Source organism: Canis lupus, chromosome 26, assembly GCF_048164855.1.
Source record: "Canis lupus baileyi chromosome 26, mCanLup2.hap1, whole genome shotgun sequence".
Lineage (NCBI taxonomy): Eukaryota > Metazoa > Chordata > Mammalia > Carnivora > Canidae > Canis > Canis lupus.
The window spans coordinates 37,511,321-37,535,299 of record NC_132863.1 but is presented as its reverse complement, the minus strand read 5'-3'; the positions used below and the strand labels follow the sequence as shown (position 1 = coordinate 37,535,299).

Genomic DNA, 23,979 nt, shown 5'->3' with positions numbered 1-23,979 from the left:
GGTGCAGAAGAAGCTCCTGGTAGAACTTGCTTGGTAGAACTGGTGGCCTGTGGATCAAATTAGACTTACCAAAGTGCTTCATTTGATGTGTTTTGGGGTGTTTTCCAAACCTGAACTGGTAATTAGCATTTAAGAGGTAGTCTTCTGTAGTGGTTTAGGGCAGGAGTTGGCAACACCGTGGCCCATGAGCCAGATAGATCTAGCCCATGGCCTGTTTTTGCACGACACATGAGCTATGAATGATGTTTACATTTTTTAAAGCATTGTTTAAAGAAAAAAAGAAGAAATCCCAAAAAACAAACAAGGAAGAGTATGTGACAGAGACCGGATGTAGCCACCAGAACCTAAAATATTTATTATTTGGCTGTTTACAGAAAAAGTCTGCTGATCCCTGGATGAGAGCCAGGCTCCGCAGCCAGAGGCTGCTTGAGTTTGAATTCTGGCCTTGCCATTTACTAGCTACCTGACCTTGGGCGGGTCACTTCCATCTGCCTCAGTTTCTCATCTGTGGCATGGGGTTTGTATGATTACAGATAGGGTTGTTACGATGATTGAACATTTATTCGCTTAATTCTTAGAACAACTGGATGAGGGAGGCACTGTGATTAGCCCTGTTGGAGAGACCGAGGCACAGATGAAGTGGCCTGTTTACAGCCACATGTTAGGTTAAGTAGTAGGAGCCCTGATTTGAGCCCATTCCAGAGGCCCACCCTCTGACCATTAGGCTCTGCTGCCAGGTAAGCACTTTGGGGAGTCAAGCTGCCAAAGTCCTTGGGTTTTCGGGATGCTGACCTCCTCAGTTCCTTAGGTGGGGGTCTGGGAAGGTCAGTGGTCTTGTGTTTTGTGGCTCAGTGGCTGCTCTTTCTTTCCTGGGTTTTCACACCTTGAACATTTGATCCATTAGAAGAAATGCCAGCTCTAGGTTCACAATCCAGCCATACCTCCCCAGGTGTTAACCCTTTGGTTTCTGGAGCTTGGAAAAGCCCGGAGTCTCAGCAGGTGCTTGGAGTGGCAGTTTCCATAACATGTTTTAACAGCTTGTGGAGCTGGACCTGGGCGCACGTGTGTGGGTGGGTCAGTCCCACAGTTCGGGGGGCCACAGTTCGGCCTGGTGGGACTTGTGGGCTCTGGATTCCCAGGAGAACAGACAGAGAAGAACAGAACTGGCCGGCAACCAGTGGGAGAGGAACTGCCCACAGGAAACAGTGACGAAGCCAGGCTGTGGGTTTGCTCTCCTGACCAAATGGCTGTTTACTCGCCCGGTTTCCTCAGTCTCCAGCTGTGTTTATCGGGAGCTCAGATAGCACCGGGGGGACCAGCCAGAAGGGCCTTGGATTCCTGTGGGGACGTGCCATGCTCCCCGCCTGACGGGCTTGCTCCGTGTCCTGGCCTTTGGCACCCACAGCTGGAACATTCGCATCAGAGCACAGCTGGAGCCGAGGGCGACTCTTTGTGCCCCTCCTGGGTTCCTCCTTCCTGTCACATTTTCCAGACAATTTGAAAAGACGATACCATGAGCCCAAACCCTCAGGCCTCCCCGACCCCGGCCCCTGCAGCTCTGCTGCCCTCGCAGATGTCCCCATGGCCCTCTGATCCCCCTGTTGGAGCTGAACTCCGAATCCAGTAGGCGAACAGGGTCAAGGGGCCCGGGTGGGAAGAGAGAAGAGGCAAGAATGAAAGCCTCATTGGGAATGGCCCCAAAAAGCTGAACTTGAACATTGCCTAAGAATAGCTGGAACATTCTATCTCAGCCTTCGGCCCAGGCTCAGGATAGACAGTTGGCATTTTTAGGCTTTGTTGAGTTTTCCATCAGCGTTTCCAGGGAAATGATTCAGGTTTGGGGTAATGCCGCTGGTGCTCCAGTGACAAGTGCCTGAGGGGAGGCTGGCTGTCACGGTCCCTTTGGGTTGCTTCCTGGTGATGCACAGATCTCTTTGGGCCACTTGCTGCGCACTAGCGGTTGGCGCGGCTCAGGACATGCAGTGGCACACGTGACAGCCCCTGCCCCTTTAGGCTCTGGTCATACTGGGCCCCATGAGGGCCTGGTACCTAACGGAAGTGGGACGAGGCAGGTGGGGGGCAGATTGGACGGGCGCATCTGTCCACTCCAGCCCCTCTGTTTCTCCTTTGCTTCCTACATCCTTGGTCCCTTCCCTGCAGTCTCCTTCGCTGGTTCCACGTCTGGACCTCAGCATAGGAGGTTCTCTCTCTAGACTTGCTCCATCCACCTTGTGGCCTTTAAAAAAAAATTATGTATATATATGTTCAAACATCGTGGAACCTTCATCCTCGTAATTTTAGAGAATTTTCCTCACTGTCAAGAGAAACTCCAGACCCATCAGTAGTCACTGGGGCTTTTCCCTCCTGCCCCAGCCCCTGGCAACCACTCAGCCACTTCCTGTCTCTGGGATTTGCCTGTCCAGGACCTTCCACATGGATGGGATCATATGATATGTAACCTTTCATATCTGGCCTCTTTCATTTAGCACAGTGCTTTCCAGGCTCATCCTCAGTTGCAGTGCAGATCAGAGCTTCATTCCTTTTTATGGATGAATACTACTCCGTCGTAGGGAACCACATTTTGTTTATCTGTTCATTGCTTGACGGACCTTTGGGTTCTTTCCACTTTCTGGCTATTATGAATAATGCTGCTATGAACATGAGTGTGGGCATTTTTTTGTGGGCATTCCCATGACTTTAAACCCCATCTCTGTGTCCAACCTGCAACCTGGACCTGGCTCCCAAGCTGGAGACTTGTTCTCCTGTGCACTCAGCCTCCCCACTGGGATGTCAGACGGGCCTCTCCTACCTAACATGTCCAAAACCAGATGCTTGGCCCTCCCCTTTCCCTAGACTGGGCTCCTCTCCCCGCCGCCCCTTTGTCCCCGTTTCCATAAATGGCCTGTCCTTTCTGGTTGCTCAAGCCAGACCCAAGCTGCCTCTGGCTCACCCTCCATCCAGTCTCTCAGGAGGTCCTGTTGGCTCTGCCTTTGGAGTCTATCCCATGTCTAGACCTTGTAGCTGCTTCACTCCGCTTTGCTCCCGGGTCCCTGCCACAGCCCCCACTGGGTCTTCCTGCCTCTGCCGTGTCCTTCGCAGTCTCTTTTCAACTCAGCAGCTAATCCTAAGCCAGTTCAGGCACTTCTTCACTTAGAACCTTCCGGCAGCTCGCTCTCACTCAGATCGAAATCCAGATTCTTCATCACTGTCACCTAGAAGGTGCCACATAGTTGTTTCTTTCTGATCTCCTCTGCTGCTTCTCCTCTGATCACCCCTCGCCTCTGCTCCAGCCACCCTTGTCTCCTTGCCATCCTCTGAACACAACAAACAGGTTCCTGCCCCAGGACCTTTGCACTTGCTCTTTCTTTTGAGACATCATTACTGTAGATAACCTGAGGCTCACTCTCTGATCTTGTCAGGCCTCTGTTGCTCGTTGTCCTTTCCTCAGAGAGGCCTTGCCTGACCAACCCAGTTATAGCAGAAATGCCTCTGCCATAGTCGGTCCCTGCACCCTGTTATTTTTCTTCACAACCCCTTTCCCTCACTCACATTCTGTCCTGTAACTCGTGGTGTACAGATTGATTTTCTGAATCCTCGTTAGGATGTCAGCTTGGCTAGGGCAGGGGCTTGGGCCTGTTCCGCTTGTTGCTGTTCCTCCAGTGCCCATAACAGTGCCTGGCACATAGTAGGTGCCCATCGCTCCTGCCCAGTTACCACTGAATGACTATGGAAATGCCACCCTAGTGTTGCCAGCTATTTCTAGATCTAGAAATTGGGGACTTTTAAGTGAAAGCTCCTGATTTCCAAATGTCTGCTTGGTTCATAACTTATCAAAGATCCTGGGGCCAAATGGGGCATGTCCTGGGAGCCGTCTGCTGGGGACTGCTGCTCTAGTGGGTTTGTGTCAGGGATGCTTTTTGCAGAATGGCCACTTGGGGTTCAGCCTTTGGGCCCTGCAGAGTCTTCGACGTGCCCTGCACCTCCTACATCTGTCTGCGGGTGATGCAGCTGTCGCCCACACTCAGGTGAAGACCTCGTCATTCAGTTGTTACTTCTGTCTCCCTGGCCACTGGGGGTGTGGTGCTCCTGCGGACGGACCGGGTCCATCCCTGAGGAGCTGTTGGCATCAATTCTTGGTGCGAGGGGATGGCTGGGAGTGGTGTCCCCAGATTTGGGACATGCAGCACTGGAAAGCAGCGCATCCCATAGTGAGAATGTTCTCTTCTTCACAAATCCCTCGAGTCTTCCTGATTCCCTCCAGGAGAGAGCTACGGTTGGTGCTGCAGTGTCAGGGGTTTTGGAGGCCATTCGGTTACTCCCCAACTATTGAGCAGCTGTTTTGTGGAAGGCGTTGTCCTAGGTGCTGGAGATACAAAGTGAACAAAATGGCCCAGAGCCCTACCTCCATGGGACTGGGGTTCTGCCGGGAGAGACAGATAATTGGTGGACGAATAGGAAACGGATATACTTGTAGAGTTGGCATAGGTACCGTGGAGGAAAAATATCTCAGACGAAGAGGGTTGGTAAAGGCCAGGAGTGATGGACTGAGAAGTTGGCATTTTGAGCAAAGACCTGGAGGAGGTGAGGAGGGGGGCCGTATGGGAACCTGGGGGAAGAGTCGGCCAAGTAGAGGGAACAGCCAGTGCAAAGGCCCTGGGGTAGGGCTATGCCTGAGAAACAGTGAAGTGGCCAGAGGAGGGTCTGAGGGCGAGAGTGCGGGAGTGAGGTCAGAGAGGTGGTGGGGCCAGATAGGCAGGGCCTTGTGGGCCGTTGTGGGGTCTTTGTCCTCTGAGTGTTGTGGGTGCCTCAGGAAGGTTCTGAGCAGGAGAGGAACAGGGCCTCATCTTGTTCCGACAACGTCTGGCTGTGTGTGGACTCTGAGTGGGGAGGGAGTGGGGGTGGGGTCCAAGGAGGAGAGGGTGGTGGGGGAGGGTGGGAGGGGTTCTTTGCATGAGAGTTGCCCCTTCTTATCATTTGCCCATTTTCTACTGGATGCTTTGGTTCATTCCTTTGGAGTTCTTCTCTGACTCTGATGTTATGAAATGAGCTCCTTATCTGCCAGGGATCTGGCATTGGTTGTCAGCATCTTGCCGTGAAGGCACAGGAAGTCAGAGTTCTCCCGGTGTGCCCCCGTCGCCGCACTCCCCGGCCGCAGCGCCCACCTCCATCCTGCCTGTCGGGCTGAGCACTGACACCTTGCCCGCAGCTGCTCTGACACCCAGCGCACGTTCAGCTTCTTTCCTGTGTGGTGAGCGGCAGTGGCCTCGGGCGCTGCCTCGGTTGGGGAGCCTGCTTGCACCTCCTTTTGTCAAAGCTGCGGATCACACCCTCCTTTCCCTTGGCTGGTGGATCTGGGTGGCATCCACCCCCACCCCACCCCCACCCCGGGGCTGTTGTCAGGTCCTGTTCCCCTGTGGGAGCCCCTTCTGCCAGAGCCCAGGCTCCACGTCCCCATCCCTTGCTTCCCTTTTGCTGTGGCCCCAGAGCGTGGCAGGTGCTCAGTAAACTCTGCAAACTCTCCTGAGGTTGCAGAACATCTGGGCCTCAGGACCGTGTGGCTGTGTCCCACGGAGGAGAGGCTGTTCATTTTCAGGCCGGGCAGAAATGAAGTGGATGGAGGAGGACCATCCTGGCCTTGGTTTTCTGCCCGGAGTGCTCAGAACGACACCCTGGCGTGGCAGATGGTCCCCGCTGTCAAAGCCAGCACGTGTCGTCAGACAGCAGATGGACGATGGCTAGCAGAGACTCAGTGCTTCCCAGGTAGGAACTTTCCCGCGGATGTCCTGGAGCCTGGGATTCACTGTGACCGTGGACAGAACCAGACGGCCAGGCTCACGCCCAGCTCCTCCTTTGACTTTCTGGGAGCCTTGGGTGACTCTGTCTCAACCTCCTTATCTGTTGAAGAGGATAATAGTGGATCCTCCCTCACAAACACAGAGGAAGGGCCGAGCGGGTGCTCACCACTGCCACCATCCTCCCCCTTTTCCCCTTCACCATGGTCCTCCTTATCCCTCCTTTTCAGCTGGGAGGGCGACTGGCCCAAGGTCACCTAGCTACGGAGGGGCGGGGCCAGCCCTGGCACCTGCATGTGGCATGTCATGGCGCCACGTCTGTGATTTTCGGGGGGGCAGAGAACTGGGGAGATACTGGAACCATTGGGCATGTTTGGGTCAGATGGTCGAGGAAATTTCTCTCATCAGCTAGGAAATCTGCCCTGCAATCTTAAGGTCCTGCCGGTTTCTCCCTCCTGTTTCTCTCTCATTATGCTTGCCACGCGGCTAAAGCCCTTCGGTGACAACACGAGCTTGGCCTTAGCACGGCCCAGGCCTGCGCTGGTGGCAGGGGTGGGAGGGCCTGGGGGAAGGCTTAGGGGAGGGCCGGCCCAGACTGGCCACTTTACACGGTCCATCTGGCCCCTGTGGGAGTGGAGGTGTTTCTTGTACCTCCCCTACAGATGAAGACTGGGGCTGAGTGGGCTCAGCATCTGTGGCCTTCTCTCTGACCTCCGGATCTGTCTGTTTCTCTCTCTTTTTCTTTCTCAGGTACTATCTCCCCACCATGCCACTTCCTGGCTGTCCCTCGTTCAATGACTTATACATTCCCACCTTTGTATCTGCTGGCACACTCAGTCTGGCACACTCTTCGCCAAGGTTTTTGCAGGACTCCCTCCCTTGCTTTATCCAGAGTCTCCGTTCAGATGTCACCTCCTCCAGGAGGCCTTCCCTGACCTCCCCATTTGAAAGACCACCTCCCGGGGCACCTGGGTGGCTCAGTGGGTTAAACATCTGCCTTCGGCTCGGGTCATGATCTTGAGGTCCTAGGATTGAGCCCCACGTCAGGTTCCCTGCTCAGCAGGAGTCTGCTTCTCCCCTTCCCTTTGCTCGTGCTCTCTCTTTCTCTCTCAAATAATAAATCTTTAAAATAAAAAGAAAGATCACCCCCTTTCTCAAGACCTTAGAGCCTAGAGCCTGTCATTCAGATTTGCTTTCAAAGTATTATTGCTGCCTGACATTATGTTATTTATGTGATTTTTCCTGATTTTGGCCCATCTCCTTTACTAGAATGTCACACCCACCAGCTGAGGAATTTCCCTGTTTGGTTGACAGATTTGTCCCTGTGCCCTAGAACACTGCCGTTCCATGAAGCAGGTGCTCAGGGCATGTTTACTGAATGAATGAGTGAATGAATGAATCAGTGATATTCTCCAGCCCCAGGACACCCAGTTTGTACGCAGCAGAGCTGGGATTTGGCTTGGGGCCGGGTGGCCTAGGTGCTGTGTCTGGTTCCCTCTGGGTTGATGTCTCTCATTCCTGTCCTCTTCTGTCCCCTAGGAGCTAGCCAAGAGGACTCCCGGCAAGCACCCCGACCACCCTGCGGTCCAGAGTGCCCTGCAGGCCATGAAGACCGTCTGCTCTAACATCAACGAGACCAAGCGGCAGATGGAGAAGCTAGAGGCACTGGAGCAGCTGCAGTCCCACATCGAAGGCTGGGAGGTATGTCTGGGCTTGACAGGGGCCCGGGGGATGCACAGCTGCAGGTGCGCACTGTGGTCTGGACACCAGATTCAGCCCACAGTGTGTGTTTTGTTTGGCCTTGTGTCTGTAAAAAAAAAAAAAAAAATTTAGTTATTTTCTAGTTAAGTCCACATAAGTCTAAATTTCAGGTTTCTTTTGAAAAATCGGTAGCACTGGGCCTCCAGTCTCCAGGACAGCAGCCACTAGAGCCTCCGGTTCCTCACTGCCCACCACCCCCCGTCCCTCCCAGTCTCTCTCCTTCACATGTTGCTGTACCTGCCTGGTGTCCACAGGCCTTTGAGCTTTTGATGCCAAGTCCACTGTGATACTTAAGGGTCTACTCCAGGACAGAATCCTGGCTTTGACACTCCCTTGCTGGGTGACTTTGGGCAAATGTCTTCACTTCTCTGAACCTCCTGTTTCCTCATGTATTCCTGGCACACAGTAGGTACTCCATAAATGGTAGGTGTTGCTATTGTATTACTATTGTCATGCTCACGAGGGTATGGGATTCTTGAAATCTTCCCATTGTGCATCATTTATTCATTTAAGCCTCCCTGTCTTCCTTAGATTATTAGAGATTTCCTACAAATCTGTTGAAGGAAATGGGAAAATCTAAATAAATAAATAAAAAAACCAATATCAGAGTAAATGCAGCTGGAACAGAGGATCAAAAGCAAAGATGAAAGACGCCTAGATTCTTCTCTGAATCATCTGCTTAGACCCTTTGGGTTTTCTGGCGCTTGCTACTTTTGGGATTTCCACTTCTTTTCCCTGTGTTCAGGAATCCTGAATGTGACCCTGTATCAGTGTGAGATTGAGAGTTTGGCTGCAGACAGGAGCCTGTTTTCAGGGAGGAGGCGGGTCCTGTGGATTAGCGCTTGCCATGTACCATCCTCCTCCTGCTGGGACTTCCTCTCTTGCCGAAGCCAGAGAATGAAGAGCTGTGTTTCTAGTTCCCCATGCAGTTTAGGGTTGGGGTATGATTGGCCGAATTCAGACCCAGCTGCTGGGGATTTGGATGGTGGGTGGGACAGAGGCCAGCCACCCTTGTGCTGTTTTTTGCTGCAGAGCGCAGCCATGGTCCTGTTTGGCTTTCTGTGGTAGCATTAGCAGAGGGTCCAGGTTCCGGCTTCCTGGGTGTCGGGGGGCGTGGGCCATCTGTTTGTTGTTGGTGGTGTGTGTCTAGCAGGCAAGGGATGGCTTTGCAGCTGACAGTGAGGCAGCAGCTCCCGAGGGCCTGGTTGCAGCCCCGGGGGGTGTTCTCCTGTGGCGTCAGCTCGGGCAGGTGGTGTGCGACCCTTCCTTTCCCCAGTTGGGGCAGAGGCGGTGGCTTTCTGGTGGGTGGGCCAGGTATACAGTGCTGTTGGTTTTCGGGGAGCCCTGGTTTAGACTCCTGGCTCCCCTAGACCACCCAGTGATTAAGCGAGCCCCTCATTTCTTTTTGCTTAAAATATTATGTAGCTTAGTTTCCATTTCCTGCGGCTGCAAATTGTCAGGTACTCAAGTATGCTGGTTAGGGTATGTTGTCTCAGGGCTCATTTCAGCCCCAAGATGTCAGGGCTCCCATTTTGTCTCTTGTGGTCCTCCTGGCCTTCCCCTCTTGGCTCCATGAGAACAGTAGCTCCAGGCATCACGTGTTCCAAAACAGGAGGAGACAGGGGCATGGCCAGGGCAGTGAGAAGGAGCAGTTCTCCTCAGTGAAGAAAAACCTTTCCGGGGAGCCCCAAAGAGACTTACTTCTCCTTTCATCTCATTGACCATTGGGCCACACGGCCACTTTTGGTGAACACCCTTATCTAAGTTGCCAAGAGAGTAGGGGATGTGTTTAAGCCCGTTTGAGCTTTGAGCTTCCTGGCAGCCAAGGTGAAGAGAGCAGGAGACATAAGTTACTCAATATTTATTTTCAAAAAAGGAAGACAGAGCAGTTCTTCTGGGAGACACGGAGAGTTTCCTGGAAACCAGCTGAAAAAGATATTTCGCACATGGGCCCCTGTGGAGAGGAGGATTGAGCAAGCTATTTGGCAGTCAGAGCAGAAGTGATTTCTAGATGCCTGCTTCTGGGAAGGATCTGAGGAAATAAGAACTAAGGGTCTTTGGGGGCCCTTTTAGATCCTGAAAAAAATCTACAATTTGAGAGCGGCCCTTATTTTGAGCCCTGTTTCTAGGTGCAATAGGAAATGCAGGAGCCAGAACAAGACTTTCTGGCAATTACTGAGCCTCTGTTACATGTTTCCAATACTGAGGGGAGGGGCTGTTATTAACTCCCGCTGGACGGGGGGTGGGAAACTGAGGGACAGGACTTGGTTTGGAGGCCCAGCCCTATAACTTAGTCTGCCCTTCATCACGCAAGGTTGTCCTGCTCTCTCGGCCTCCATTTGCCCTTGGTTGTCTAATGTGAGTAACACTGTCTCTTGAAGGTATCCCCTGGTGTCATTCTGAGGATAAAGTGAAAACTGCAGTATGAATGCTCTTTGGAAAAAGTAAAATAGTTTTCTGTGCAGTAGGGAGAAGTATTTGTTTTTTTGTTTTAAGTGTATCTTTTTTTTTTTTTTTTTTTAAAGATTTTATTTGTTTACTCATGAGACACAAAGAGAGACAGACACTAGAGAGAGAAGCAGGCTCCCCTCAAGGAGCCCAATGTGAGACTCGATCGGGGGAGCTCGGTATCATGCCCTGAGCCAAAGGCAGACGCTCAATCACTGAGCCACCTGGGTGCCCCAGTTTTTGTAAAAAGTAATCTCTACACCCGATGTGGGGCTTGAACTCACACCCCAAGATCAGGAGTCACATGCCCCACTGACTGAGCCTGCCAAGTGCCCCAGAAAGGTTCTTAAATGCAGTTGGATCCCCAAGATGACTTGTAAAAATAATGTGTCGTAGCTAGAAAAAAATCACATGTAACAGTGAAGCTACTTGCAATGGCTTCTTGCTCTCTGTAGTTACAGCCTCGGGGGACAGTGTGATTTCGGGTGTAGTCTGTGGTGAATGGGTGGTTGCAGATCCTTACTTCTGATAATCTTCCTGTGATAATTACTGATCTTTCTATCTGACCTCTCGCCAATCTAGTTAGAGGGCTGCCATCTAGCTCTTGGAATATGGCTGGCAAGGGACTCATTTAGGAAGGAGGGAGAGTCTCTCCTTGGCTGCTTTCTTGCTGTGCTTGGGTGTGCATCATATGTTTGATCTCCAATCTCTGGTTTCCTCCCTGCCCCCATCCTTTGTAATCTGCTTGTCCTTTTTAGTCGAGAGACTGGTTTACTTAAAACCAGATAAATTAATCCATAAATCCAATTTACCGAGCGCATGGAAATGGCAGTATGTTGCAATACCGTGGAAGTGAGTGGACAAGCCGGCTCCCTTTGCAGGGAGGGGTTCTTCTTCTTCTTCTTTTTTTTTTTTTTTTTTTAAAGATTTTATTTATTTATTCACAAGAGACAGAGAGAGAGAGATAGAGACACAGGCAGAGGGAGAAGCAGGCTCCATGCAGGGAGCCCGATGTGGGACTCGATTCTGGGACTCCAGGACCATGCCCTGGGCGGAAGGCAGGTGCCAAACCTCTGAGCCACCCAGGGATCCCTTGCAGGGAGGGGTTCTTATCCTCTAGTTTCTCCATCTGAAAAGTCTGGATGATGGCATTCCCCCTTCTTGGGTCACTTGAGGATTTGGGAGGGGACGCATGCATGACACTCAACACAGCAGCGCTGTGGCTGGCTTCACTGGCTCAGAGTAAACGCTCCATAAATGGCGGGAGGAGCTGTGGCAGCAGAGCAGGAGTTCAGTCTCAAAGTTTTTTTCTTTTTTCTTTTTTCTTTTTTTTTTTTTTTTTTAAGATGAAAAAGCATCGTGCAACTTTAGCTACAGCTCATACCCGGTGTGGGCTGACCCTCCCACACAGGGACACTTGGGAAGCAAGCCCCATGGACTTTTGTGTGAAGCTCACAGTCATAAAAAGAAATGCATGTTCTTAATAAGGAGGAAATAGAGCACATTTGTCTCGCTGGCTCTTGAAACGCTGGTTTAAGAGACCATCAATTGACCACTCACCCTCAGAGGGACAGAAGGCAACAGGAGTGAGGAAACATAAAGTTGTTATTAAAAGAGAGAGAGAGAGAGACCATAAACAGAAGTTGTCATATGTTCTTCTACCCTTCTTGGGATGCCTTGTGCTCCAAAGGGCTGTGGTCTCTCCCCTTCGGAGACCCCTGCTCTCTCTAGACGAGTAGTCTCATTAAAAAGCCCTTCTGGTTGTTAATTACCTTCTAAGAACCCCCCCCCCCCCCCCCCCCCCCCCCGGTAAGGGAGGTTGGTGGGTCAGGGAATGGGGTCATCCTGTCTGGGTTTAAGTCCCAGCTTGCTCACTGACCAGCTGTGTAACCTTGAACACGTTGCTTCCCTGCTCTGCGCCTCAGTTTCTTCACCTATAAAATGAGAGTTGTGGTAAGGATGAACTGGATTCATACAAAATACTTAGAATAGCAGCAGGCACGTGATAAGCTCTTCCCATCTTCTCCACATGTTAGTGCTTCAGTTGGATGGAGCCTACACTGTCTCCAAGTCTCCAGTCCTGCCTGGTGGACACCTTGGTGCTCAGCCTCTTCCCTGTGTGTCTGATCCTCAGCATCAGACTTGACCTTGACCCAGGTTCAAGGATTCTGGGGAGTCCAAGGGCCACCTGGGCTTCTCAGCTAAGGTAGAAGGAGCATCTTCCTGAAGTGTCCTTGGCATTTCAAGTGTATTTGCTAGGTGGTCTTGGGTCAAGGTGGAGGGGCAGCTTCCCTGGCTGGGTTCACTGCTCTCTGGGGTCCCTGGATGTTGACAGAGAGGTCAGGTGTGGGCCTGTGTGATGTCGGGGTTCCAGGCCCTGCAGCCAGACCAGGTACCAGATCCACATACAAGCAGCCCTTTAGAGGCTGGAAGGGCTGATGGGTGGGCATGAGTGAGATGGGGAGGCATGTGATCTCCAGGAGCTGCCCCAAGCTGGCCCATAGGCCACTGATAGAGCTTCATGATCCCAAGCATCATGCTCACCCTGTTTGTGAGGATACTGGAGGCCCAGGGGTCTCTTTGTCACAAGAGCCCTGAGCCATGGAGCAGTGGGCTTGCTACCTTGCTAGTAGCTGTGTGTGTGGAGTCAGATCCCTGCCTGCAGCATGCAGGCATCCATATTGTGATTTCTGTTAAACGGGTGCATGCTCCTGCCCTAGGCTACCTAGCTCTTGATCACAGGGAGATTGGTTTCCCAGGACTCCAGGTGGGCCCCAGAGGGATCTCTGCATTTTTGAGTGATGAGTTTGCTGTGCCCAGCCAGGCTGTGGGTATGGAGCAGGGAAGACTGCAGTGGGTAGTTAGCAGAAAGCCTGATTTCTGAGTTTCTAGAACCAGTTCCCCTTACTAGGTCTCAGAAGTAATTGAGTCAGCATATGTCATCGGGGTATGAACTCCCCTTTGGTTTGGTTGTTGCATGTTTGGGGAAGGAGACTCTGTGAACACACACTTCTCCCTCTCTCTTTCTCAAGTTGATTTCTGGGCTAAGATAATATCACATCTCATTCTCCTACCCCTTTTATCTACAGGTCTGTCAAACGAGCCTCCCTGAACCCCACTTTTGTGTAGTATCGCTTGGGCCTAAATGTCAGGGGCACCCCATTGTCCACTTATTGATGGGCCTGGTCCTTATCCTGATGTATGGGTTCAAGGATGTGGTTGACTGCTGACAGGAGAGAGAATGGCATAAATGAGGTAGAAGTTGGTTTCTCAGCAGCAGAGCAAGCTGGGGGCCGAGCAGCTCTGCTCCCTTTGGACCCAGGTTCCTTCCAACTTCTTGCTCTACCACCTGCTATGGTGTGTGCCACCAGTCCAGCTGTCTTCCAGCTTGTGACAAGAGGGGAGGGAGGGAGAGGAGAGGACGCTATTTTCTTTAAAGGGAATTTTGTTTAAAAAAAAAAAAAAGGGAATATTGTAAAAATGGGCCACAGTGGCCATAACTTAGTCACATGACCACACTGACAAGGGATGCTGGGAAGCAGAGTCTGTGGTTGGATAGCTAGGTGCCCACTAAACTCCACTCCTGCCACAGGTGAGGATGCTAGCTGGCATCCTGTGCCCTCCCAGGTATGTTTCTAGCTTTCTTTCATTGAGCACTTGGAGAGCTCTGTGCCCTGCTTTGGTCCTCCCTGAGTTCCAGACAGACCTGTGTGGTCCCGTCCTCCTGGTTCCTGATCTCCCCCCATCCCGGAACCTCATGGAGGTTCAGTGAAGTTTATGTATAGTTAACATTGTAGCCACCACCACCCCTGTCACTTAGCATTGATGACCATGTAGAGTTTGAGAATTGTCTCCATCTGTATCCGTATCTGTAGCTAGGGTAAGTGCTCTAAAAATCCTGCCCCGGTGGTGTTCACACTGTGCTTATTACCTGCTCTGCAGGCATTTATTGAGCACCTGCTTGTATGCCCAAGAGGGCTACAGGTGCTTGGAAGACCTTGGCGAATGCTTAATAATACTTAATAATGCTTCCTGTCCTTATGGAAGTGGCGTTCTGGTTAGGGCGATATGATCACAAGTCAAGACATAAATCAGGAAAGGACAGGCAAAAACCAAAACAAACAAAAACCCCCAAATGCCAAACAAAAACTGAAGCAAAATAAAAGTGGATGCCAACTAGGGCTGGGTGGTTTCTCCGCCCTGAGGCCAGATCTCTCTTCTGTGAAGTGGGCATCTCCATGTGCTCTTCCTGGCATTGTTCAGGTGTGCTCAACAGACAGAAGCCATTGATCAGATTGTTGGGATTTTCTGTCTGCTGACAGATTTCCTGCATGGTGCATTTAGGTTTTGGGGTACGAGGGGGCCAATGATAGGTTCTGTTTCTGGGAAGGAAGCTGATATCCTCGAGTGCTCTCTCCTGGATTTGCTGGCTCATTCCGTGCTCCCCTTATCACTCTCCCAGGGCTCCAACCTCACAGACATCTGCACTCAGCTCCTCCTACAGGGGACTTTGTTAAAAATCTCTGCGGGCAACATTCAGGAGAGGGCCTTCTTCCTCTTTGACAACCTCCTCGTCTATTGCAAGCGGAAATCCAGGTGAGTTGCTGGGGCAGCTGGGGGTGGGGCTGCCCATGTGGGCCATGAGGCAGGGATTGGATGGGACCCTAACAGTTTTTCACGGTGACACCTTAGGCTTGTTACTCCCCTCTCTTGGCCTCCCTTTGTTCTTCTGAGTTGAGGGGTTTGTTCTAGATCAGTACTGCCTAATAGAAATATAATGTAAGCCACATGTGTTATATAAAATTTTCTAGCAGCCATATTACAGAGCACCGTAGGGGAAGGGAGGGAAAAATAAGATGAAACCAGAGAGGGAGACAAGGCATAAGAGACTCTTAACTAACTCTAGGAAACAAACTGAGGGTTGCTGGTGAGGAGGTGGGTGGGGGGATGGGGTAACTGGGTTATGGGAATGTGATGTGATGAACATTGGGTGTTATATGCAACTGATGAATCACTGAACTTACATCTAAAACTTACAATATACTACATGTTAACTAATTGAATTTAAATAATTTTAAAAAGTTAAAATTAAAAAAGCAAGAAGAAACAGGCAAAGCGAATTTAAATAATATATTTTATTTTTTTCAATGTATCTCTAAATATCATTTAATGTATATAACCAATGTATATTCAATTTTTGAAAATTATTAAAGAGATATTTTGCATTTTTTTACACCAAATCTTCAAGATCTAATGCATATCTTACACTTACAGCACATCTCAATTTGTCCTAGCCTCATTTTAAGTGTTCAGCAGCCACATATGGCTTGTGGCTGCTGTATTGGATAATGTTGGTCTAGACGGTCATAGAAATTTGGAGATTCTTTGTGACGCTAACATCCTATGATTCTAAGACCCAAAGGTGGGGGATTCAAGGGCAGAGGGCTCTTCCACTGTTAAGCTTTTTGAGGGAAAGGATATTATCTTTGTCACCTTTGTATCTTTCCCTGGAGCTTCCTACGCTTTGTAGAGTTAAGGAGTGAATGGATGGGTGAGTGAGTGGTAGACACGTACAGGTGCATGCATGATTGTGAGTGTGGATGATGATGGGATGTGTGGGCAGATAGGAGGAGGGTGCACAGGTGGGGTTTTGGAGGGTGAGAGGATGGTGGATGAAGAGAGGCCGGGAGGAATGTGGATGGATGAATGAGTGGATGAGGGAGTGGATGGGTAAGTGGTTGGAGGTGTAAGAGATGGCTGGATGGAGGGATGGACAGAAGACTGGGGGATGTATGGATGTTTGGGTAGTTGGAGAAGTGGGTATGAAGCTGCTATGAGCTGGCAGAGGTGTCTTCCCATGAAGGTGAGTTGGTACCGTGCATGTATGGTATTTAAATGAACGGGTAGATGGAGGGATAGTAATAAAATGGGAGATTAATGGATAGATGGTCAGTTGGATGGTTGGATGGATGATTGGTTGGTTGGTTGATAGTTGTTGGGGTAGTTGGATTCTGGAATGAAGGGTTGAATGATCAAGTGGGTGGATGGATGGATGATTGTAGAGAGGGAGAATTGGGAGATGGATGGATGGGGGCATGAGTGGCTGGCTGGCTGGATAGATTATTGGTGAAATGAGAGATCCCTGTCTTTCAGTTTCCTGAGGACAGTCTCAGTCCAGCCTGTTTGAATCCCTCTTCCTGTTACCTTGTTTTAGGGATGAAATGGTGGCTTTCCAGATCCTTGATCTAGTAGAGGCTAAGGCTTAGGGAGGTCCAGACCCTGGGACCCACTGTCAGCATTGTCCCCACCTCCCTTTGTAGCTCCAGGCACCTCACGTACTGTCCCTGAGCCTCATCTTCCTGGTCTGTTTCTGCGCCTCCTGAGGTTGTCGTCAGGAACCTTTCCATAGGGTGAATGATGGCATTCATTGCATGTGTTTGGGCTTCTCTTTCTCCTCCAGCCTGACCTCTCTGAACCTCAGCTTCCTGTTCTGTGGAATGGGAATGATAAACCGCTTCTTACAGCAAGGTTGGGTTTAGAGTGAGCTCCTGACGATTGAATCATGTTCACGGTTCTCTGGCTCTGTGACTTTGCCTCTCTTTGCCTGGGTTCCCTTATATGCAGCATTGGGTGAATTATCACATGGACCTCAGAGAGTCATCGTGAAGAGCCTTTGTGTTAGGCGGGCCCAGCCCCTAGTAAAGCTCACAAAGTAAGGGTTGGCGGCTGTTCCTACTACTGTTAACTTAGCTCCATCCACATTGTGTTCCTGTTCACGGACATGTGCAGCTCCAGGCGCATAGTAGGCACTTTGACCGGGGCCCCTGCCCCTCTGCCCTTCCTCCTAGTTCTGGGTTTGGCCCTTTTGATTAAAGGCCTTGGCCTCCCACCTCTACCATCCCCCAGAGTGTGTCTTACTTGGCTGATGTTTTATTCTTGCCCACTCCCATTAGGCCTGTCGGTGTCTGTCTCATGTCCCCCAGGTCCTCTCCTCTCCACCTTTCCTTCCTTCTTGCTTCGTGCCTGTTTTGGCTGTGCCCTTCCCTGCCAGCCACCCTGGGCTATCTGAAGCAGGCACTGTTCCCTGCACCCTGGGGTTTAGGAAACAGAACGTCCCTTTGGGCATGTGTGACCTGCTCCAGCTTTAGTTGACCTTGCTCACCTTGGGCCGCCCTAGTACCAGCCCTTCCTCCATTGGCAGGGTCACACCTGTTGGAGCAATTGTGGCCCATCCTGCTGGTGCTGGATCTCAAGTGGGGCTTCTAGGACTGGCCCTGTGGCTGCCATGAGGTCTCTGAAGGCCATTTGCTGCCTTAGTTCCATGAGTGATCCAGGCTGGCTGGATGGAAAGGGCACATCTGTCTCCTGGGAGAATGTGGTGGGCAGCCAGCATTCCTGCCTCTGGATACGGAGCCAGAGGGCCAGGCTCCAGGAGGTCCCAGAGGGATTGGGCAGGGGTGGATAGAACTCCCAGCCTGACCAATGTGGTCACAGGAAGCGCCTGACACTGCTAGGTGTCTGCCGACGGTTTTGTCTTTGCCTGGGTTGTGCGGGGCACCGCCCGTCCAGGATGCGGGTCATGGAAGGCCTCTGACTCACAGTGCTTCTGGCCTAATTCAAAAGTAGAGGCTTCCATCAGACGTGGAAGGAGTGTTCTAGGACCCCATTTGCCCGTTGTTCAGAATGGGAAACAAACACCAAGAAGAGCTCAATTTCTGATACCTCAGCTGCTTGTGTCGTGTCTGAGGGGTAGTGGCATCACTCCGGGGTTAAGGACCTAGAGGTCCTGCTGCTAACCAGCTGTGTAGCCTTGGGCATGTGACATCAGCTTTTTGTGCCTCTGTTTTCCTGTCTGTTCAATGTGGATGAAAGTAGTCCCCACCCAATAGGATTGTTTTTATAGATGAAGTAGGATGAAATGTGTAAATCAGCTAGAATAATGCTGGCACATGTACATAAAGAAGAATGACCCATCTCTGTCTTCCTGTGGGTATCTCACATACAGCTCACACTTAGATGGGGCCTAAAGCAAGACTCTTTGTGAGTCTTTTCTTTTCTTTTCTTTTTTTTATATTTAATTTTATTTATTTATTCCTGAGAGACCCAGAAAGAGAGGCAGAGATATAGGCAAAGGGAGAAGCAGGTTCCTGGTGGGGAGCCCGATGTGGGACTCAATCCCAGGACCCCAGAATCATGACCTGAGCCAAAGGCAGACGCTCAACCACTGAGCCACCAGGTGCCCCGACTCTTCATTTTCATTACAACTGCTGCCCCAGACCTTTTCTTCTTCCAGTCTTCCTCATTCTGAGTAAATGGCACTACTGTTTACTCAGGAAACCAGACCAGAATCTTCATTGACCTTACCTTACACCCACTTCTTTAGCAAGTCCTTTCTTATCTGTCCCCAAACTTTTTTTTTTTTTAAGATTTTATTTACTCATTCATGAGACGCAGAGAGAGAGGCAGAGACACAGGCAGAGGGAGAAGCAGGCTCCCTGTGGGGAGCCTGATGTGGGACTTGATCCTAGGACCCCAGGATCACACCTTAAGCCAAAGGCAGACACTCTACTGCTGAGCCACCCCCACCCAGGCAGCCCATGTCTCCAACTTTGGCTAGAACTTCAGTGCTTCTAATAAGAACTCCAGGAAGGAGTGTTTGTGTATGTATGCATAAATGATTATAAAATTTACATGGAGGGATCCCTGGGTGGCGCAGCGGTTTGGCGCCTGCCTTTGGCCCAGGGCGCGATCCTGGAGACCCGGGATCGAATCCCACGTCGGGCTCCCGGTGCATGGAGCCTGCTTCTCCCTCTGCCTGTGTCTCTGCCTCTCTCTCTCTCTCTCTCTCTCTGTGTGTGTGACTATCATAAATAAATAAAAATTAAAAAAAAAAAAAGAAAAAGAAAAAAATCTTTCAAAAAAAAATTTACATGGAAACAGAGAAATAGCTATGACAATTTTGAAAAAGGACAAAGCTGGGGGACTTGTACTATTGGTACCCAGGCTTACTATGCAGCTGCAGTAAGTAAAATAACATAGTATTGCTGTAAAATCAGACATATAGTTCAGTGGAATAGAACAGCCAGTCCAGGAGCAGACCCCCATGGACGTGGTCATGTGAACTTCAACAAAAATGCCAATGCAGTTCAATAAATGATGCTTGGTTAGTTTGATATCCGGTGGGGAAAATGAGTTGGCTATTAGCTCAGATGGTACAAAAAAATCAACTTCAAGTGGATCATAGATTTAAATGTGCAGAGTCAAAAAATCAGGTTTTCAGAGGAAGGCATAGGAGACTATCTTCATGATCTGATGGTAAGCAAAGATTTCTTAAATAGGACAAAAAGTTTAATTTAAAGGAAAAGTAGATTCATCAGATCATATTAAAATGAAGAACTTATCAAAAGACACTGTTTAGAGAATAAAAAGGTAAGCTATGGACTAGGGGTCTTTGAGATCCATATAACTGACAGGGAACTCACATCCAGAATGTAATAAGAAGTCCTATAAGCCAAATTTGGCTTTTTTTTTTTTTAATTTTTTTTTGTTTTGTTTTTGTTTTTTTTGTTTTTTTTTTTCAAATTTGGCTTTTTATAATGACTTATTGGCACATGGCATGCCCATTTGTTTTGGTGTTGTCTGTGGATGCTTTCATGCTGCAAGGGCAGAGTTGAGTAGTTGACACAGAGACCATGTGGCCCATAAAATTGAAAATGTTTACCATCTATCTGGCCCCTTTCAGGAAAAGTTTGCCAACTCTTGTTATAAATCATTAAGAAAAAGACAACCCAACAGAAAAATGTGCAAGGGACAGTCATCTCACAAAAGCCCATGGCCCACAGGACCAGACGGCCAATAAACATGAAAAGGGGCTCAGCCTCATTACTCATCAGGGAAATACAAGTGTGATGTTTAATGAGCCGCTACTCTATGCCCACCAGAATGGCCGCAGTGGACGTTAGCTCCAGAGGATGGGGAGCCAGCAGGAATGTTCCTGCTCTCCTGGGGTGGGGTAGGCGGGTTGGTACAACTACTTTGGGAAACAGCTTGGCATTCTCTGGTAAAGTCGATCATGTGCATCCCTTGTAAGTCAGCTGAGGTCGATCACTTGCCGAGATGTGCACGTGTATTCTTCATAAGACACGGTGGCACCGAACGAAGCAACCGACCTCTTGATCACCATCACCCTTTGTGATTCCATGTATGTGAAGTTCCCAAACAGGCAGAGCAAATCCACAGGGTCATAGGTCAGGATAGAGGTCACTCTTGCTTGGTGGTGGTGGTGGTGGTGGGAGTAACTGGGGAGGGGGCACAGTGGGGGGCTTTTGGGGGTGTTTACAATGATAATAGAAGTGTTCTCACTCTATAAAAGTTAAACATACTTCTTTGGGCATTTTTTTTCCTGTATGGATTTTACATTTTAATAAAAAGTTTATAGAAACTTGTATGTGTCCGCACACACGTAGGTAAGTAAGTATGGGTAGGTGTGCACAAACCATTGTGCTCCTCAGTGGCTTCTAGTTTCCTGTGGGCTCTCCTGGCCCCACCTGCAGTCCCTTCCTCACAGGCTGCCACATAACCTAGATCAGATCATGCTCTTCCTCTGCTCAGACCCTCCATGGCCCCCATCTCACACTGTCAGGAGGAGCCTATCTTCATCACAGCCCACAGGACCCGGCCAGATCTGGCCCGTGTGGCTGCTCTGACCTCTGTCCCCACACTCACCCTTGCCCACTCAGCTTCAACCACCAGCCGGCGCTGCTCCTTGCAACATCGCGTGGGGCCTAGAATGATCTTCCCCAGATACCCTCCTAGGTTCCTCCCTCATCTTCCCTAGGTCTTTGCTCTAAAACCACCTCTTCAATGAGACCTCCCCTGACCACCTCTTCCTCCCCTGTCCAGTTAAAATCATGCACCGCACCCTCCTTAAGCATCTTCTTGCTTTATTATTAATTTTTTACAAACCTTAAATATTTTAACTAAAAGCATATACTCTGTGTTCATTAAACATTCTTTTCATCTAGAGCCAAAGTTTCTTTGAGGAGAAGTTTACTCTTAACACAAAAGCAACTCACTTTTATCATGTCTTTCCAAAATAATCACCTTAATTTTCAGGGAGATAACTCTTTCTACATTTGTATGTCCTCACTTACGTAATACGGAGTTTACCTAATTGCAGTGACAGGTGCACATCAGGCAAATAGATTTGAGAACATCACCCATCTGGCAGAGTAGAGGGGCCTGCGCATGCCACAAAGTGGCCTTTAGCCCCGAGACCTCATCCTCTGTTTTATTTTAAACACAACATTTAGCATTCCTGACATAACTTTGACTTCTCTACTTTGCGTCTGTCTCTCTGCCCCCTGCCCCCTTGTATTGGAGGGCAAGTCCTCAGAGATTCTGTTTTGTTCACTGCTGCAGCCCCAGCACCCAGCAGAGTGCCTGGCACCAAGTAGGTGTTCTCCGAAGTGCTTGTTGAACGCATGGGTCAGTGACTCCCCTTTGCCCCAACTTGGCATCCTCTCCATAGGAAGCACTGCTCAGATGTTTGTTGAGTGACTGAGTGAGTGGCAGAAGGACCTGAGTCCTGAGTGAGGGAATGAATGGTGGGCAGGTGGATGTGGATGGTTGGGTGCACTGCCTCCTCTGAGCACCCTTCTCTGTGGTCTGATTTCAGGAAGTACCCTTCTGTTAGAGCCCCTACCCTCTTTCTAGCTAAGAGGAATGAGTTTTATTGCTTCTGGTTAGTTTCTCACTGGTGTAGCTCTGTGAGGTCAGCAAGGCAACTAGCCTATTTTCCAGATGGAGAGACTGTCTGGGAGCCGAGAAGACTTGTTCAAGTCACCTAGCCACCAGTCAAAAACTCGTGCATCCTTCCAGATTACTACTTCCCTTTGCTCTTCCGAGCCCCTGTTAGGTGAGATATAGGGGTTGTTGACTTCTTTCTGTCTTTCAGGGTCACCGGGGGCAAGAAATCCACCAAGAGGACCAAGTCCATCAATGGCTCCCTCTACATCTTCAGGGGTCGAATCAACACTGAAGTCATGGAGGTGGAGAACGTGGAAGATGGGACAGGTAAACCCTAACCCCAAGGCCCGCCTGAGCCCCAGCCCCACCTGCTCCATGGCACCATCTCGTTTTACTTTTTTCTTTTCTTTTTTAGAGGGGCTGGGGAGGGGTAGATGAGAGGGAGAGAGAAAATCTTTTTTTTTTTTTTTAATTTTTATTTATTTATGATAGAGAGAGAGAGAGAGAGAGAGGCAGAGACACAGGCAGAGGGAGAAGCAGGCTCCATGCACCGGGAGCCCGACGTGGGATTCGATCCCGGGTCTCCAGGATCGCGCCCTGGGCCAAAGGCAGGCACCAAACCGCTGTGCTACCCAGGGATCCCGAGAGAGAGAATCTTAAGCTGGCGCCATGCTGTGCGTGGAGCCCTATGCGGGGCTCAATCTTACCACCCTAAGATCACAACCTGAGCCTAAATCAAGAGTCTGATTAACTGACTGAGCCACCCAGGCACTCCTCAATCTTTTCTTTTGTTTAAAATGTAACTTAACCTAAATATCTAAAACACATGCACATCAAGTGAACACCTGGGTAGTCACCATTCGAGTTAATAAGTCAAACACTGCCTGTACCGTGGAAGCCCTTCACAGGCTCCTCCATGGTCACAGCACCTTTCCCCACCAGAAGTAACTGTCCAAATAGTGTGATGATCATTTTCTCGCAAACATTTTTATAAGCATGCATTAGTAAACGTTTTCATGAAAATTTGTTTCTAACTTTAAGGGTAATATCATTATATATGCATGTTAAGTAGCTTTAAATATATACATGTAGTTATATAGATGTCTTATATATTCATTTAAAGGGTCACAAAATATTGTATATTCTTTTGCATCTTGCTTTGCATTTCTGCACATCACGGTCTACACTGTGTTGGTTTCCACTACTGTGTAATATTCTTATTAATGCCTTGGCGATAGACATTTGAGTCATTTCTGCTATTTGCTCTTATGAACAGTGATGCTGTGAGCAGTCTTGTGTGAACCCCTTTGTGTATGTGTCCTTGAGCTTGGCTAGGGCAAGAGTCCCTAGTTGGTTTTGAGACACAGACTCCTTTGACAATGTCGTGAAACCTGTGGATCCCTCCTCGGATTTAGGGTACGGGGAGCTTAAACCTCCCTGGAAAATTGACAGCCTGTTTACAAGAAGAGGTTGGCCCATCTCCATCCAGCCCAGCCAGCAATGCATCAGGGCCCTCGACTTGGCATTGTGAGGCTTGCACTAGGTTTTAAGTAACCCAAGTGCCCAAATGAGATGGGCAGGGAGGCCAGAGTACATTCCCAGGCTCTGAGACTCCTGTATTTGTGCCCAGACTATGCGGTCTTGAAGCCCCTGTAATGGGGGGAGGGGGGGGCAGTCTTTATTTGCAGATCTTCTATTCTTTGCAGAGAGGGAGTGAGCATTTAAAGGGTTGCAAGTTCAACTCTCAGATCCTGATCCTTTTGATGCCCCTGCCAGCCTGTCTTCCTGGGGCAAGATGCACTGGTCCTATAACCTTTCAGGTGTGTAGTGGAGAATGTTCAGAATTGTCCAGCTGAGTCTGGGCTGACCTTTGCCTTTTGCCCCTACCAGCGGATTACCACAGCAATGGCTACACTGTCACCAATGGCTGGAAGATCCATAACACGGCCAAGAACAAGTGGTTTGTCTGCATGGCCAAGACGGCAGAGGAGAAGCAGAAGTGGCTGGATGCCATCATCCGTGAGAGGGAACAGCGTGAGAGTGAGTGGACCCTCTCGTGGGCTTCCGAAGAGTGGTGGCTGCGGGGGGCTTTCTTGGGATCCTGGGGTGTGTATGGCTTCCCTTAGGCTGGTCACTTCTGTGGAGTGAGGACTGTGTAGTGAGGACTGTGTCCAGGGAAGGGGCCTAGGGTCCTTTCCAGAGAGATTAGAGCTATAAGAAGCAGGTCATT

At 49.8% G+C, this 23,979-nt stretch overlaps 1 protein-coding gene across 2 annotated transcripts in view; it reads left to right on the top strand.

Annotated features, from left to right (window-relative positions):
* The window catches only part of PREX1 (phosphatidylinositol-3,4,5-trisphosphate dependent Rac exchange factor 1), a 178,484-nt gene that overhangs the window by 94,979 nt on the left and 59,526 nt on the right, over positions 1–23,979 (top strand). The window contains exons 1-5 of one of the 2 annotated variants that reach the window (XM_072801371.1): positions 5,738–5,760; positions 7,332–7,493; positions 14,464–14,597; positions 21,958–22,076; positions 23,640–23,789. In XM_072801371.1, coding sequence (XP_072657472.1) covers positions 7,398–7,493; positions 14,464–14,597; positions 21,958–22,076; positions 23,640–23,789 — 499 coding nt within the window. In that variant the 5' untranslated portion in view covers positions 5,738–5,760; positions 7,332–7,397. Of the gene's footprint in view, positions 1–5,737; positions 5,761–7,331; positions 7,494–14,463; positions 14,598–21,957; positions 22,077–23,639; positions 23,790–23,979 lie in introns of those variants that run through there. The other variant, XM_072801370.1, reaches the window with a different exon arrangement.